Here is a 17,192-nt window from a genome sequence, read left to right as displayed (position 1 = left end):
TTTGGTAAAAACTCAACTCGTCGTGTTTGGAGGACAAAGAATGCTCAGTTGCATCCAAAGAACACCATACCTACTGTGAAGCATGGGGGTGGAAACATCATGCTTTGGGGCTGTTTTTCTGCAAAGGGACCAGGACGACTGATCCGTGTAAAGGAAAGAATGAATGGGGCCATGTATCGTGAATTTTAAGTGAAAACCTCCTTCCATCAGCAAGGGCATTGAAGATGAAACGTGGCTGGGTCTTTCAGCATGACAATGATCCCAAACACACCGCCCGGGCAACGAAGGAGTGGCTTCGTAAGAAGCATTTCAAGGTCCTGGAGTGGCCTAGCCAGTCTCCAGATCTCAACCCCATAGAAAATCTTTGGAGGGAGTTGAAAGTCCGTGTTGCCCAGCGACAGCCCCAAAACATCACTGCTCTAGAGGAGATCTGCATGGAGGAATGGGCCAAAATTGGGCCAGCAACAGTGTGTGAAAACCTTGTGAAGACTTACAGAAAACGTTTGACCTGTGTCATTGCCAACAAAGGGTATATAACAAAGTATTGAGAAACTTTTGTTATTGACCAAATACTTATTTTCCACCATAATTTGCAAATAAATTCATAAAAAATCCTACAATGTGATTTTCTGGAAAAAATTTTTCTCATTTTGTCTGTCATAGTTGACATGTACCTATGATGAAAATTACAGGCCTCTCTCATCTTTTTAAGTGGGAGAACTTGCACAATTGGTGGCTGACTAAATACTTTTTTCCCCCACTGTATAGTGTATGTATTATGATTATTTGAGCAATTTCCTTCAGCATAAGACTGGGTTGCGGATAGTAGCCTATATTGGATGCTCATTCCATGGAACTAATGCCTGCAAAATCGTGTAAATATTCCTTACAAGCCAGAATGTTTAATAAAATTACATTTAAAACTTACTCGACCGGTTGTCTGTGCTATTTGTCCTTCAGCTGCTTGAAAATTCATACAAAATATCCACAGGAAAGTATTGGTATATTCTGAATCAGGGGAGGACGGAAAACAATCCACACATTTTTTAAAATATTTTTGTGAAAATTGAAATCGGATAAAAACATTTCAAAAATAAAAAATGCACAAAAAAGTGTTGATTGTTCTCCATCCTCCCCTGATTCAGAATATACAATTTTCATGCTTGGTTCAATCGCTATTGACGAGGGAAAACCCAATATCCAATATAAAACTAAACAGGTAAAGAATACTTTCCTGTGGCCATTTTGTCTCAAAATTCGAGCAGCTTAAGGTCAAGCCGCAGACAACCGGTAGAGTAAGTTTAAATGTAATTTTATTCAACATTCTGGCTTGTAAGGCTAACAACACCTTGTTCAACTATTCAACTCATCAAGCCCTGGATTGGTTAGTTGAATCAAACGTGAACCACAGTGCTGGGCTGGAACAAAACCCGCACTGTGGGTCTACACTACAGGATCTTGACTGAAGATGCACTGATGACTAGTGTCCCTGTGTGGCTACTAGATAGATGACTAGAACATAATGTGATTGACCCAAATATTATTTCAAATCAAACTCTTTACTTCCTCGCAAGAAGATTGTATCCCACAGGGTACGGAACTGGAAACTGGCGTAAGTATCCCCAGAATGCAATGGTGTGATCACCAACTCTTCCTGAAACTGGTATTTTGCAGGCAGTGGTGGAGGGACGTCTAGGGTTTGCAAAGTGTCAGAGACATGGTCAGCTTCTTTGTGGCTTGGAGCATCAACTAGATTCGTTTCGATAGCGTCCCGCCACTCCTCTTTCGCGGCCTCTTGGGTTTGGTCTTTTGCGGGAGGTGTTGGAGGGATGTCATGGGTTTGCACATGGTCAGCTTCGTTGTCGCTTGGAGAATCTGTTAACGATAGATTCGTTTCGAACTTGGTAGCCTCCAATTGCCTCTCCTCTTCCGCGGCATGGGTTTGGCCCTCGGTTACTCGTGTATTCGTCGTCTGTGCACTATCAACGTAGACGCTCTCAGCATCTTTCACCTGATTTGTTTCTTGTATGTCTGCTGTAACAAACACGTATGTTCATCCACAAAGAACGAACGCCAGCATATAAATATTGCACCAGTGCGGTGCCATTTTCCCGACTGCTTAATGGCAGCGCGTCATGTTGACCAATAGGATGTAAGGATTTTAGTTTATTATGGACAATCATCACTGCGCAAAAGATGGGCATAGGGACTGATCTAAACTTGCTTTGTTACCTGCAACATTTAAATCTGATTAATTGTTTGATCAATTGAGCATATCATATTTACATTTTGATGTAACAGAATATAAAAAATTAATGTATCTGTGTTTTTCATAGCTACACAGTCAAGCCGAGGAGAAGGCTTTATATTGTTGCTTCTCAGGCCTTTAAACCAGTAGCCTATTAGACTACTGATGGATATACCAAATTGTCCCTTAATTTCTGTTATTACTCTCTCTACTTATGGATAATATGCCTTGGCTACTGATCTCCCTTCAGCCAATAACACTAGGCCTATCCAGCTGTTTTTTTCTTAAATCTGCAATATGGATTTTTTTGTGCAAACCAACCAAATTCACATAGAACTGTAGTTATAGATCTGTCATTCTCATTGAAAGCAAGTTTAAGAAGCGGTAGGTATGTAAGTTATTTCTATACTTCTCGTTCTTAAGATTCGTTTTTATGTATTTTACTTTCGGTTTGGTACAACAGCTTCAAACAGCTGAAAATACAATATATTTGGTTATGGAAAATATATTTCACAGCGGTTTAGATGGTACAATGATTCTCTACACTATAATTGCTTGTTTTGTCACATAAACTGAAAGTAGGGTAACTATTAGAATTTTAGCAACCAGGAAATGGTGGAGCGATTTTTACATGGTGCATCGTTAATCCCTTCAATGCCATTCATAATTACATTACATTGAAATATTAGGATATTGGGATAAGTTGCAGTATAAAAAAATATATAAAAAATTCAAAATCATTGTTGTGCTGAGATTTATTCAATGAACCAATTTAACCACATCTTGATGTTTTGCTCTACTCAACCTCATCACCATCCATGCTCATATTATAAATAATAATAATATGTCATTTAGTAGACGCTTTTATCCAAAGTTTTTTTATTTTATTATTGTGGATATTAGAATAATTCGAATTGGCCAAAACAGCATCAGAAATCATAAATGCTTTGTTGACATTGATGTGGTGACAGACAGTACATTAATACATTCAGATGTGTATGTAGGCCTGGCCTAAATGTGTGTTGCTGGCTACAATTGCTGCGTTCACACAGGAAGACCAATTCTGATATTTGTTTTTCTCACTAATTGGTCTTTGGACCAATCAGATCTGAAAAAGATCTGATGTGATTGGTCAAAAGACCAATTAGTGGGAAAAATAACAGAATTGGGCAGTCTGTATAAATCAGCGTATAAACGCTGCCAATGTCGCGAGCAACAGTCAGGCGGCAGTGACTAATGCTGCGTTCATAACCAAGTCTGAAGGTGGTATTTACAACATACCACTGGGAAAAATCCACTTTAACGCCCTTCCAACTCGTAATTACTAGTGGGAAACTCGTCTATCATCCCTGAGCTCCTGACTTCTACATGCTGACCTCTGACGTCACCTACCGCGATAAAAGCGTTTTTGAACACTATAATTTGTTTACAAGCGTGATAGCTGTACTTTTAGTTTAGGTTGTCACAGCTTGTTGGCCAGTAGCCAATCGGCGTTTCCCAACGAGTTCAAAGCACATGAATCCATCCAACTGGTATTTACGACTTCACAACTGATAATTACCACATTCCCACTTAGTTATGAACGCATGAATATAGACGGGCACATCCGTATCACCGCTCCCACGTACACACGCGCTCCAACATACTAGGAATTTCTGCTCAGCACCCATGGCCCCCCATTAGATGCTCAAAGCGGCTGTTGTCAGAACGAATTATATCTGCACTACTGCTGTTTACTTCTGACCTTGCCTGCCTCTGGTAGGGTTTTCAATATTTTATTCAGAATTCCTGTGCTCTATCCCCATGGCTACATCCGATGGAAATGGAATAGAAGGCTGTCTTTTGCAACGAGGCAGATCTCAAAGTGACCCAAACCTACTCACCGAATCCGGCATCGATCTAGTGCACAATACAGGTAAGATAGGCCTACATATTTTATTGTCAGGATATTCTATAGGTTATGATATTGGCGTTTTAACATAGTCTAATCGCTTTGGCGATACAGTCGTCTCCTAAAGCCATCCCGTATTGTTAAATGGGATTTGAGGACCACATCGGAAATAATAAGCACTCCATGCTTCATTTGACAGCAAAAAATACAATAAAAGTGATTCTCAGACAATTGAGAGAGGAAAAAATCATGACGCGTTTGCCATTTTCATCCAGTTCTATTTAAAATGAATGGATGCTCTCCCAAAAACGCTATTTGTGCGTGATATTTGGAGCCGTATGCGCGCGTAGCCCATCTGGTTTTGCAGTAAATGTGCTGATTAGAAATGAACTGTAGGCTAGCCTATACAGCAAAGCCTATTTTACACAAACCCATACTATTTAGATCATCATTGCACCATTGCTACATGTATCTATTGGCCTAATAAGATTGGACGTGAAGATGACAGCCTACAGTGAAGAAACCGCATGTGGTGTGGTCAATCATTTTAGGCGAAATGTCTAGACGCTTTTTTCGTCGCTAGGTTATATTGTGATTCGTTACATTGAGCGCACAGACACTCCCACTGTGCACAGACGTTAGTTCAACGTCTAGTTTTTATTTACATTTGGTTGAGTTGTCAACTGACATGAATTCAACGTGAAATCAACCAAAAATGTAACTCTGTCATTGGATTTAGGTTAGAAGTTAGGGGAAAAAATACGACATTCCATTATATTGATCCAATCCGTTTTCCATGTTTGTTTGAAATGGTGAAACCAACATTGATTAAACCAGTTTTTACCCAGTGGGCAGACATAGCCTACACTACATGACCAAAAGTATGTGGACACCGGTTTGTCGAACATCTCATTCCAAAATCATGGGCATTAATATGGAGTTGGTCCCCCCCTTGCTGCTATAACAGCCTCCACTCTTCTGGGAAGGCTTTCCACTAGATGTTGGAACATTGCTGCAGGGACTTGCTTCCATTCAGCCACAAGAGCATTAGTGAGGCCGTGCACTGATGTTGGGGGATTAGGTCTGGCTCGCAGTCAGCGTTCCAATTAATCCCAAAGGTGTTCGATGGGGTTGAGGTCAGGGCTCTGTGCAGGCCAGTCATGTTCTTCCACACCGATCTCGACAAACCATTTATGTATGGACCTCGCTTTGTGCACAGGGGCATTGTCATGCTGAAACAGGAAAGGGCCTTCCCCAAACTGTTGCCACAAAGTTGGAAGCACGGAATAGTCTAGAATGTCATTGTATGCTGTTGCGTTAATATTTCCCTTCACTGGAACTAAGGGGCCTAGCCCAAACCATGAAAAACAGCCCCAGACCATTATTCCTCCTCCACCAAACTTTACAGTTGGCGCTATGCATTGGGGCAGGTAGCGTTCTTCTGGCATCCGCCAAACCCAGATTAGTACGTCGGACTGCCAGATGGTGAAGCGTGATTCATCACTCCAGAAAACACCTTTCCAATGGCTTCGAGCTTTACACCACTCCAGCCAACGCTTGGCATTGCGCATGGTGATCTTAGGCTTGTGTGCAGCTGCTCGGCCATTGAAACCCATTTCATGAAGCTCCTGACAAACCGTTCTTGTGCTGACGTTGCTTCCAGAGGCAGTTTGGAACTCGGTAGGGAGTGTTGCAACCGAGGACAGACGATCTTTACACGCTTCAGTACTTGGCAGTCCCGTTCTGTGAGCTTGTGTGGCCTACCACTTCGAGGTTGAGCTGTCGTTGATATTTTAAGTTTCCACTTCACAATAACAGCACTTACAGTTGACCAGGGCAGCTCTAGCAGGGCAGGAATTTGACGACCTGACTTGTTGGAAAGGTGGCATCCTATGACGGTGCCACATTGAAAGTCACTGAGCTCTTCAGTAAGGCCATTCTACTGTCGATGTTTGTCTATGGCGATTGCGTGGCTGTGTGATCGATTTTATACACCTGTCAGCAACAGGTGTGGCAGAAATAGCCAAATCCATTAATTTGAAGGGGTGTCCACATACTTTTGTGTATATATAGTGTATGTATTATGATTATTTGAGCAATTGCCTTCAGCATAAGACTGGGTTTCGGATAGTAGCCTATATTGGACACTCATTCCATGGACCCTTGGCCATCCCAACTCAGCCATTGTGTTTCACAGCATCAATTGGTTCCCATGCTGAGCAGATCAAACTGTCCTATGATCAATAACCCTGTGTTCCACATGATGGATAGGATCAAAGACTTCCACATCTGTGCAGCCCTACATAGGCCTATAGAACATTGATTTACTGTGGCGTGGACCATGCAGGCTATTCCCATTTCAGTTAACCTACCTCTTAACCTAATTCTCAGCTATTTTCACCTATATGGGTGATTAATCACTTTTCCTTCATAAACGAACAGGCCCTCCTTCCCTAGACTGTTTATCAGCCAGGCGTTTTTATTCTCAAGTGCTTTTAGACATAGGCGGCAGGCCTAATGGCATTTTGTTATCAACAGCTGATATTTTTAACACAGTTGCATAAAATATTTTATTGGACAGTTGTTTAGTGTTGGTGCCAGCCCGTGTCTGTTGAAGAAGACTGTATGTTTATGGCATATTTATGGTTAAATTGAGTGGGTTCTTCTTCACCATTTACTGTTCACACACACACACACACACACACACACACACACACACACACACACACACACACACACACACACCAGAAGCATGTTGGTAAAGTATGCATGAGCATGATTCACAAAACCACTGTTGTCTATTCATATTTCAACCAGCTATCTGTTTAGATCCTTTTTTTGCACTTTTACAATTGTCTCTACCCTCTTCATTCATCAATATTTTACAGCAAATGTTTAATGAAACTGCTCCACTTATGGCTAATCTAATTGTCACATACCTGTATGTGATAATGTAACAATATGCCCTCTAGTTACATCTTAGTAAACAACATCACACATTAACAGTGATTGAAGCATTGAAGCAGTACTATGAGAACCAGGTCTTATACTTTAATGTGCCTACACATGTGACCTACGCCCATTCACACGGCACAGCTAATGGAGTATACTGTAAATACAGTTCATTCAAGAGAACAGTAGCAGTGTCTGGTGACCCAAAGTACACATTGTCTGTCCTCAGTTTATCGTCACTGTGTGAGCGTCGCGGAACTCTCGGCCTGCAGTCTTTGCCAAAGGATTACTAAGCCTTTTACGCAGTGGCCTTTGCAGCTGCAGAGACTGACACTGTATTCATCCACTTCGTTAACGCCATAGAGAGAAGACAAAACAAGAGGACAAAGACACAGCATTAGCTGTAGAACATTCAAGGCAATTTGACCCTTCGTTTGCATTATTTTAAGGGCTATTTTTTATTTGAAGCACAATGGGTAATATGAACAGGATTAAACAAATACTTACAGTCTGAGATGTTGTTGCCAGGCCAGGATTTTACTTTGAGGGGTTTTGCACCCAGTCTGAAGACATTTAGGGAAAACACTACAGGGTCTTATATACGCCACTTAGAATGTATACGTAATACCAGGCATGGTTGACACAGTAATGGTTCCCTAAAGCCCCAACCGTTCAATCAGTTTGTTCAGGCACAAATCCTTTACACACTCCTGCTAATACCAAGTCACTTTAGCTCTGTCTCACTTACTGTAGTCTCTTAGCAGCATCTGACCATTGAGGCAACGAAGCAATGGGATGCTTTGCACCCTAGGAGAATACTGTATACTGCAGGTATAAAAGGTGCAGTGAAATGCTTACTTGCGAGCTCCCTCAACAATGTAGTACAAATATCAATATCAATCAAAAATAACAATTAGAAGAAAGTTGTATGCATACTAAAACAAATATGTACACAATAGGATATACAGTATAAATTATGAATGTGCGGTCAAGTATTACTGTATTTACAATATATAGTGGATAGTGTATTTGTCTAATAGTCTCTTAGATGCAGATCTGAGCAGGTAGACAGCTAGGGTTAGCTGTTCAACAGTCTGATGGCCTGAAGGTAGAAGCTGTCTCGGAGCCTGTTGGTCAAAGACCTGATGCTCCGATACCATTTGCCAAATGGTAACGGAGTGAACAGTCCATGGTGCGGGTGACTGGAGTCCTTCACGATCTTCTGGGCCTTCCTCAGCTAGCTACACTAGTGGATTCGGAAAGTATTCAGACCCCTTTACTTTTTCCACATTTTGTTACGTTACAGTCTTATTCCAAAATTGATTAAATAACATTTTTTCCTCATCAATCTATACACAATACCCCATATTGACAAAGCGAAAACAGGTTTTTAGAAATGTTTGCAAATGTATATATATAAAAAAAACCTGATACCTTATTTACAAACGGATTCAGACTTTTTGCTATGAGACTCGAAATTGAGCTCAGGTGCATCCTGTTTCCATTGATCATCCTTGCGATGTTTCTATAACTTGATTGGCGTCCATCTGTGGTAAATTAAATTGATTGGACATGATTTGGAAAGGCACACACCTGTCTATATAAGGTCCCACAGTTGACAGTGCATGTCAGAGCAAAAACCAAGCCATGAGGTCGAAGGAATTGTCCGTAGAGCTCCGAGACAGAATTGTGTCAAGGCACAGATCTAGGGAAGGGTACCAAAACATTTCTGCAGCATTGAAGGTCCCCAAGAACACAGTGGCCTCCATCATTCTTAAATGGAAGAAGTTTGGAACCACCAAGCCTCTTAATAGAGCTGGCTGCCCAGCCAAACTGGGCAATCGAGGGAGAAGGGCCTTTGTCAGGGAGGTGACCATGAACCCGATGGTCACTATTACAGAGCTCCAGAGTTCCTCTGTGGAGATGGGAGAACCTTCCAGAAGCACAACCATCTCTGCAGCACTCCACCAATCAGGCCTTTATGGTGGAGTGGCTAGACGGAAGCCACTCCTCAGTAAAAGGCACATGACAGCCCACTTGGAGTTTGCCAAAAGGCACCTAAAGACTCTCAGACCATGAGAAACAAGATTCTCTGGTCTGATGAAACCAAGATTGAACTCTTTGGCCTGAATGCCAAGCGTCATGTCTGGAGGAAACCTGGCACCATTTTTCAGCGGCAGGGACTGGGAGACTAGTCAGGATCGAGGGAAAGATGAACAGAGAAAAGTACAGGGAGATCCTTGATGAAAACTTGTCAAGAGCACTCATGACCTCGGACTGGGGTGAAGGTTCAACTTCCAACAGGACAACGACCTTAAGCACACAGCCAATACAATGCAGGAGTCTCTGAATGTCCTTGAGTGGCCCAACCAGAGCCAGGACTTGAACCCAATCGAACATCTCTGGAGAGACCTGAAAATAGCTGTGCAGCGACACTCCCCATCCAACCTGACACAGCTTGAGAGGATCTGCAGAGAAGAATGGGAGAAACTCCCCAAATACAGGTGTGCCAAGCTTGTAGCGTCATACCCAAGAAGACTCAAGGCTGTAATCGCTGCCAAAGGTGCTTCAACAAAGTACTGAGTAAAGGGTCTGAATACTTATGTAAATGTGATATTTCAGTTATTGTTATTTTATGAATTTGCAAAAATGTCTGAAAGCCTGTTTTTGCTTTGTCATTATGGGGTATTGTGTATAGATTGATGAGAAGAAAACAAACAATTTAATCAATTTTAGAATAACATAACAAAATGTGGAAAAAGTCAAGGGGTCTGAATACTTTCCGAATGCACTGTATATACAAAGGTATGTGGTCACCCCTTCAAATTAGTGGATTCGCAATTTCAGCCACACCTGTTGCTGACATTTGTATAAAATCGAGCACACAGCCATGCAATCTCCATAGACAAACATTGGCAGTAGAATGGCCTTACTGAAGAGCTCAGTGACTTTCAACATGGCACCGTTATAGGATGCCACCTTTCCAACAAGTCAGTATGTCAAATTTCTGCCCTGCTAGAGCTGCCCCAGTCAACTGTAAAGTGCTGTTACTGTGAAGTGGAAACGTCTAATAGCAGCAACGGCTCAGCCGCGAAGTGGTAGGCCACACAAGCTCACAGAACGTGACCGCCAAGTGCTGAAGCGCGTAGCGCGTAAAAAATGTCTGTCCTCGGTTGCAAAACTTACTACCGAGTTCCAAACTGCCTCTGGAAGCAACGTCTGCACAATAACTGTTCGTCAGGAGCTTCATGAAATGGGTTTCCATGGCCGAGCAGCCGCACACAAGCCTAAGATCACCATGCGCAATGCCAAGTGTCGGCTGGAGTGGTGTAAAGCTTGCCGCCATTGGACTCTGGAGCATTAGAAACGTGTTCTCTGGAGTGATGAATCACGCTTCACCATCTGGCAGTCCGACGGACCAATCTGGGTTTGGCGGATGCCAGGAGAACGCTACCTGCCTGAATGCATAATGCCAACTGTAAAGTTTGGTGGAGGAGGAATAATGGTCTGCGGCTGTTTGTCATGGTTCGGGCTAGGCCCCTTAGTTCCAGTGAAAGGAAATCTTAACGCTACAGCATACAATGACATTCTAGACGATTCTGTGCTTCCAACTTTGTGGCAACAGTTTGGGGAAGGCCCTTTCCTGTTTCAGCATGACAATGCCCCTGTGCACAAAGCGAGGTCCATACAGAAATGGTTTGTCGAGAACGGTGTGAAAAAACTTGACTGGCCTGTACAGAGCCCTGGCCTAAACCCCATCGAACACCTTTGGGATGAATTGGAACGCAGACTGCGAGCCAGACCTAATCGCCCAACATCAGTGCACGACCTCACTAATGCTCTTGTGGCTGAATGGAAGCAAGTCCCTGCAGCAATGTTCCAACATCTAGTGGAAAGCCTTCCCAGAAGAGTGGACAGCCAAGGCGGGACCAACTCCATATAAATGCCCATGATTCTGAAATGAGATCTTCGACGAGCACATACTTTTGGTCATGTAGTGTAAGTACAGCTGATACCTCACCAATTCTCCCAGATTCAAGAGGGGCAGTTACTCTAAGAAGGTGCTTGAGACAAGGTGGAGTAGCAGTGGTGCAAAGCATTCTGGATAATTTCTCTTATACTCTTCCGCCATGTAGATCCTCAGTAGCTCAGTTGGTAGAGCATGGCGCTTTGGGTTTGATTCCTGGGACCACCCATACTTAAAATGAATGTATGCATGACTGTAAGTTGCTTTGGATAAAAGCATCTGCTAAATGGAATATATTATGGTATGATATTTTAAACTGTGATGTTCAGACTCAGATTATTTTGTGTACTTGCTCAATTAGCCAAGCGTGCTTTTATTATGAAGAAGAACAATTTGATTACTGATGTAAAAGGTTTGAGTCACGCTCACTCATCATTACCCTCCCCTTCACTCTCTGAATGTAGACAAGGGAAGTTTATAAGAAGCCTAAAATAATGTGCCCCCCACACTATATTCATTTGACAGTATGCAAGACTCTACAGGCTAGTAGAGTTAGTTGAACATCTAAAAACTATCTATAAACCCTCTACTGTGGACTATCCAAATAAAGTGATACCATAAAACCTTTCACACACTCATGCATGCACACACACACCTCACCACTCAAACCCTACAGAATCTGCACAAATGCTCATTGATCAGCAAGTTCAGGTAGGCCACAGCACTTCAGCCAACAAAGGAAGGTAAGAGCGGTGCTCAACAATAAAGAAAGATATCCAAAAAAGGACTACCCGTACAGGAAGAACCAATAGTGGACTAATTCATGATAAAATATGTTGAAGCCCTCAAAATAACACAATGAGAGATTTACTTAATCTTAGAAGGCTCTCAGGCTTTATTCCATGAGATGGACAGAACAGGGTCGTATTCACTAAAAGGAAGAAAACAGTCCAAAACGGGAAGGTACTGTCTTAAGTTGTCCAATAAGAAACACTAATTTTCGGTATCCGTTGCATAACATTTTGGTACAGTGTGCCCTAATGTATACGACCCAGGTATACTGTTCATAGAGCTGCCTGTCTGCCTCCTCTTCCCCCACCTGACTGAGGTCACACTTCATGCACATTTTCTCTGCCTCCTGCTCCTAAGAACCAGGGCACCAAATAAAGAGATAAGGGGCCGTATGTATAAAAAGTCTCAGAGTAGCACTGCTGATCTAAGGTCAGGTCCCCCCTGTCCATGTAATCTTATTTTTTGTGATCTAAAAGGCAAATCTGATCCTAAATCAGCACTCCTACTCTGAGATGCTTGATACATATGGTCCGAGACCTATTAGTGGAAAAGCAAATGCCAGTAGGAAGAGGCAATAGGAAAATACCTCAGATCTGAGGCCCATGGTGAAGACCTTACTGGAAAAGACAGGACAGCAGCAGTGAGAAAATGTATTGCAGTCGGAAAGGAATCCTGACACCAGCCTGGCCCTGTAGTCAGGAGCACTGAACTAGAAGTAGTCCTGCTGTCCTCAGGGCTGTCAGTCAAGTCATGCGGACTGGAAGTTACAGTTACAGCAACGCTAGTAGCCTAGCACTTCTGTCTTTTCATCTGTTCTTGAAGTTGTTTTCAAGTGCTATTGTAAAGAGAAACCAGCATAAGACTAATAGGCATTTGTCGATAACTCCAGTTATCTGTGACACTTGAAATACTGTCAGATTGTAGCTTCATTCAGCTCAAGTTCACTTTTCCACAGCATGTTTAGCACATTTTGTGTTCAAAATATGGTGGAAGTGTGGTAGCCTATTATAACCGTAAGTTGAATGAAACCAAATGTTTTGTTTTGCTTCGCTACTCTCTCAATTGGGCAATTTTTGTGAACGAGACTTGCTACACCTTCATGCTACTGAACAAAAATATAAACGCAACATGCATTTAAGCAGATATTCACACCTCAGTCAGCTTTTTTCTGGATTATGTGTTTTTTAAATTAATTTTTTATTATTATTATTATTATTATTATTATTGCTGCACTGTGGGAGCTACAAACACAAGTATTTCGCTGCACCTGCAAAACTCATCTGCAAATCTGTGTACGCAACTAATAAACTTTGGTTTGATTTTGATTTGAGTCCCTCAATTTCACATTGACTTTTCATTACACCACACTCTCTCTATTGACCACCTCCCCACGTCTCCATTTTTCTTACTCATTCCATCTCTCTCTTTGGCTCTCTATCTCTCCTGCTGCTTCAGTGTGTCTCAGTAACCCTGGTCGTGCCACCCCCTCTGCACCTAGCTCTGTTGGGTGACCCACCCTCTCGCTACATGCCATGTCAGGGTAATTGACAAGCCAGAAGCAGGAAATGACTCATCCCTTGTGTTGCTAAGTGGCTGCTGAAAGAGCACGGCCACTAAAGGGTGGGAGGGAGGCCACTCTCTGACTGTCTCTCCCCACCTCATTTAGATATAGCGGCTGTATCCTGGGACTCATTTAACTGGAGGACTCTGTGGGTTGACAAACAGACAGATGGGCGGGCAGATGGACGGACAGACCGATAGGTGAGAGACAGACAGATAGGTGAGCAGACAGACAAATGGACAGATAGGCAGACTGACAGACAGGCATGCATGCAGATGGACAGATAGATATACAGACCAAAAGTATAAACACAGCATGCAACAATTTCAAAGATTTTACTGAGTTACAGTTCATATAAGGAAATCAGTCAATTGAAATAAATAAATTAGGCACTAATCTATGGATTTTACATGACTGGGAATACAGATATGCATTTGTTGGTCACATATACCTTAAAAAAAGGTAGGGGCTTGGATCAGAAAACCAGTCAGTATCTGGTGTGACCACCATTTGCCTAATGCAACGCGACATATCTCCTTCGCATAGAGTTGATCAGGCTGTTGATTGTGGCCGGTGGAATGTTGTCCCACTCCTCTTCAATGACTGTGCGAAGTTGCTGGATATTGGCGGGAACTGGAACACGCTGTCGTACACGTCGATCCAGAGCATCCCAAACATGCTCAATGGGTGACATGTCTGGTGAGTATATGAACCATGGAAGAACTGGGACATTTTTAGCTTCCAGGAATTGTGTACTGATCCTTGCGACATGGGGCCGTGCATTAGCATGCTGAAACACGAGGTGATGGCGGCGGATGAATGGCATGACAATGGGCCTCAGGATCTCGTCACGGTATCTCTGTGCATTCAAATTGTCATCGATAAAAATGCAATTGTGTTCGTTGTCTGTAGCTTATGCCTGCCTGTACCATAACCCCACCGCCACCATGGGGCACTCTGTTCACAACATTGACATCAGCAAACCGCTCGCCCACACGACGCCATACACGTGGTCTGCGGTTGTGAGGCTGGTGGGCGTACTGCCAAATTCTCTAAAATGACGTTGGAGGCTGCTTATGGTAGAGAAATGAACATTAAATTATCTGGCAACAGCTCTGGTGGACATTCCTGCAGTCAGCATAACAATTGCACGCTATTATGTTATGGGACCAAAACTGCACATTTTAGAGTGGCCTCTTATTGTCCCCAGCACAAGGTGCACCTGTGTAGTGATCATGCTGTTTAATCAGCTTCTTGATATGCCACACCTGTCAGGAGGATGGATTATCTTGGTAGAGGAGAAATGCTCACTAACAGGGTTGTAAACATATTTGTCCATAACATTTGAGAGAAATAAGCGTTTTGTGCGTATGGAACATTTCTGGGATCTTTTATTTCAGCTCATGAAACAAGGGACCAACACTTTACATGTTGCTTGTATATTTTTGTTCAGTGTAGGTGCATCGATAGATACACCGATAGATTGATAGATAGCCCATAGGCCGCCTATAGACTACTTCCAAGGTAACAAAACAATTCATCAATGATGGACTTTGGTTGAACTATTCCTTTAATCCCATTTCTATTATGGAACTAGAACTGTAATTCACGAAGCTGTCAGCTCACGACTCATTCATCTCGGCCGGCCAAGACCAGGAAGTCTATTTGTTGTGGCAAGACCTCTCTTAATTTCCATCTTGAGCCACTCATGTTCTCCACAGAGGCAGGAGAAACACTTACTAGAGGAACTCCTAAGGAATACCTAAAAGTAATCCCATGCAGGTTAAAAGCAGGTCAAAAATGTTTTGGGGGTGAGTGATCTGGGCCACGACTTGTACACTTCATCGATGGACATACATTTCATCAGTTGGTTGTAAATGTAGCTTCTACTTTCAAAGTGAGTGATGTGTTTCTTCTCAGCTTGTCACAGTGCCCGTGGTACAGATGAAGGATCTTAATTACCTACAATGCAAGGACATTTGCAATACATGTAGTTGAGGTTTAAAAAGGCTTCTGAAATTTGTAATTTCCACTTAGAGATTTCAGACATGATTGTCCTTAATGTAAAAAATGTATCAACACCTACAAAAATGTCAATTTAATTATAATCCATATAATAATTCACATTTCCTGTTGCTGCAGGATTCTAATCCTGCTGTGGCAAACTGGCTCAAATTTAAGATCCTACATCTGTGCAGCACATCACTGCTTGGTCAATGAGAGTAAGTCTGCATGACCACAGCATCTGTTACATGATTATCACCACCAATGTTCCCTCAAAGTTTTGGGGGCACTGAGCAAATTTCTGGTCTTGTGAGCGGAAACTTGAACGTTGTGAGAATTTTGTGCAACTTCCGGTGCGCGTTTACAGTGCACACCGAGGCTGTACCCTTACCCTTTTAGACAGTAGCCAGTAGGCTATTGTGGCTATTTAAGCATAATGTAGGCCTACCAACAATACCAATGGAGAAAATCACATAACATTTTAACATGGAAATAGCTTTTGATTTCTATGATATAGCCTACAGTAGCCTATATGTGGTGTTCAATGCAGGCCTACATTGCATGAGACTTTTAAAAACGTTTTTACATTATGAAGGGCTTGATATTTAATTAATACTTTTTTACTTGATCTGTAACACCATGGGCCAAATAGGTGGCTGTGAATTACATTGAATTGTGTTGTATGATGCAAGAAACCACTTTACAAAATACAATTAATTATTATTACCATACAGAGAATTAGACAATGTAGGCTACCCCTCTGCCTATTGGCTTATTTGCATATTCAAGCCTGTCTCAAAATACAACACTGCCCCTTTAATTAAGACGAAAGCCTTTTACATGACTGGCTTTTCGAAGACAGCTTGAAATGTAGCCTACACGTTTTGTGCTCTTGTAGGAAGCAGTAACTCCCCATTACTGACCTATACTTATCTATAACTAGGCTAATAACTCGCTAACTTGCAAATAATATAAAGAAATGTGCACACACGCGGCTCTGTGCTCTGATCCCAACTGATCTGATCTGAAAACCGCATTCACTCGCGGGATGTTGTTCCCACCGTGACTATTAAAACATACCCAAACCGTGGATAGATGGCAGCATTCACGCAAAACTGAAAGCGCGATCCACCGCATTTAACCACAGCAAGGTGACTGGGAATATGGTTGAATACAAACAGTGCAATTATTCCCTCCGTAAGGCAATCCAACAGGTAAACGTCAGTACAGAGACAAAGTGGAGTAGTAATTCAACGGCTCAGACACGAGACGTATGTGGCAGGGTCTACAGACAATCACGGATCACAAAGGGAAAACCAGCCACGTCGCGGACACTGACGTCTTGCTCCTGGACAAGCTAAACACCTTCTCGCTCGCTTTGAGGATAACACAGTGCCACCGACGTGGCCCGCTCCCAAGGACTGTGGGCTCTTGTTCTCTGTGGCTGACGTGAGTAAGACATTTAAGCGTGTTAACCCTCGCAAGGCTGCTGGCCCAGACGGCATCCCTAGCATGCGCAGACCAGCTGGCTGGAGTGTTTACGGACATTCAATCTCTCCCTATCCCAGTCTGCTGTCCCCACTTGCTTCAAGATGCCCACCATTGTTCCTGTACCCAAGAAAGCAAAGGTAACTGAACTAAATGAGTATCGCCCGTAGCACTCACTTAGGTCATCATGAAGTGCATTGAGAGGCTAGTTAAGGATCATATCACCTCCACCTTACCTGACACCCTAGACCCACTTCAATTTGCTAACCGCCCCAATAGATCCACAGAC

At 42.7% G+C, this 17,192-nt stretch overlaps 1 protein-coding gene across 1 annotated transcript in view; it reads left to right on the top strand.

Annotated features, from left to right (window-relative positions):
- Window positions 1-3,868: 3,868 nt before the first annotated feature.
- LOC121538286 (phosphatase and actin regulator 3) overlaps window positions 3,869-17,192 on the top strand; it is a 60,731-nt gene continuing 47,407 nt past the window's right edge. Inside the window, exon 1 of the mRNA XM_041846154.1 lies at window positions 3,869-4,163. Coding sequence (XP_041702088.1) covers window positions 4,052-4,163 — 112 coding nt within the window. The 5' untranslated portion in view covers window positions 3,869-4,051. The remainder of the gene's footprint in view (window positions 4,164-17,192) is intronic.

Source organism: Coregonus clupeaformis, chromosome 24 (assembly GCF_020615455.1).
Source record: "Coregonus clupeaformis isolate EN_2021a chromosome 24, ASM2061545v1, whole genome shotgun sequence".
Classification (NCBI taxonomy): domain Eukaryota; kingdom Metazoa; phylum Chordata; class Actinopteri; order Salmoniformes; family Salmonidae; genus Coregonus; species Coregonus clupeaformis.
The sequence above is the reverse complement of the archived record's forward strand: the minus strand, read 5'-3'. Positions and strand labels throughout refer to the sequence as shown.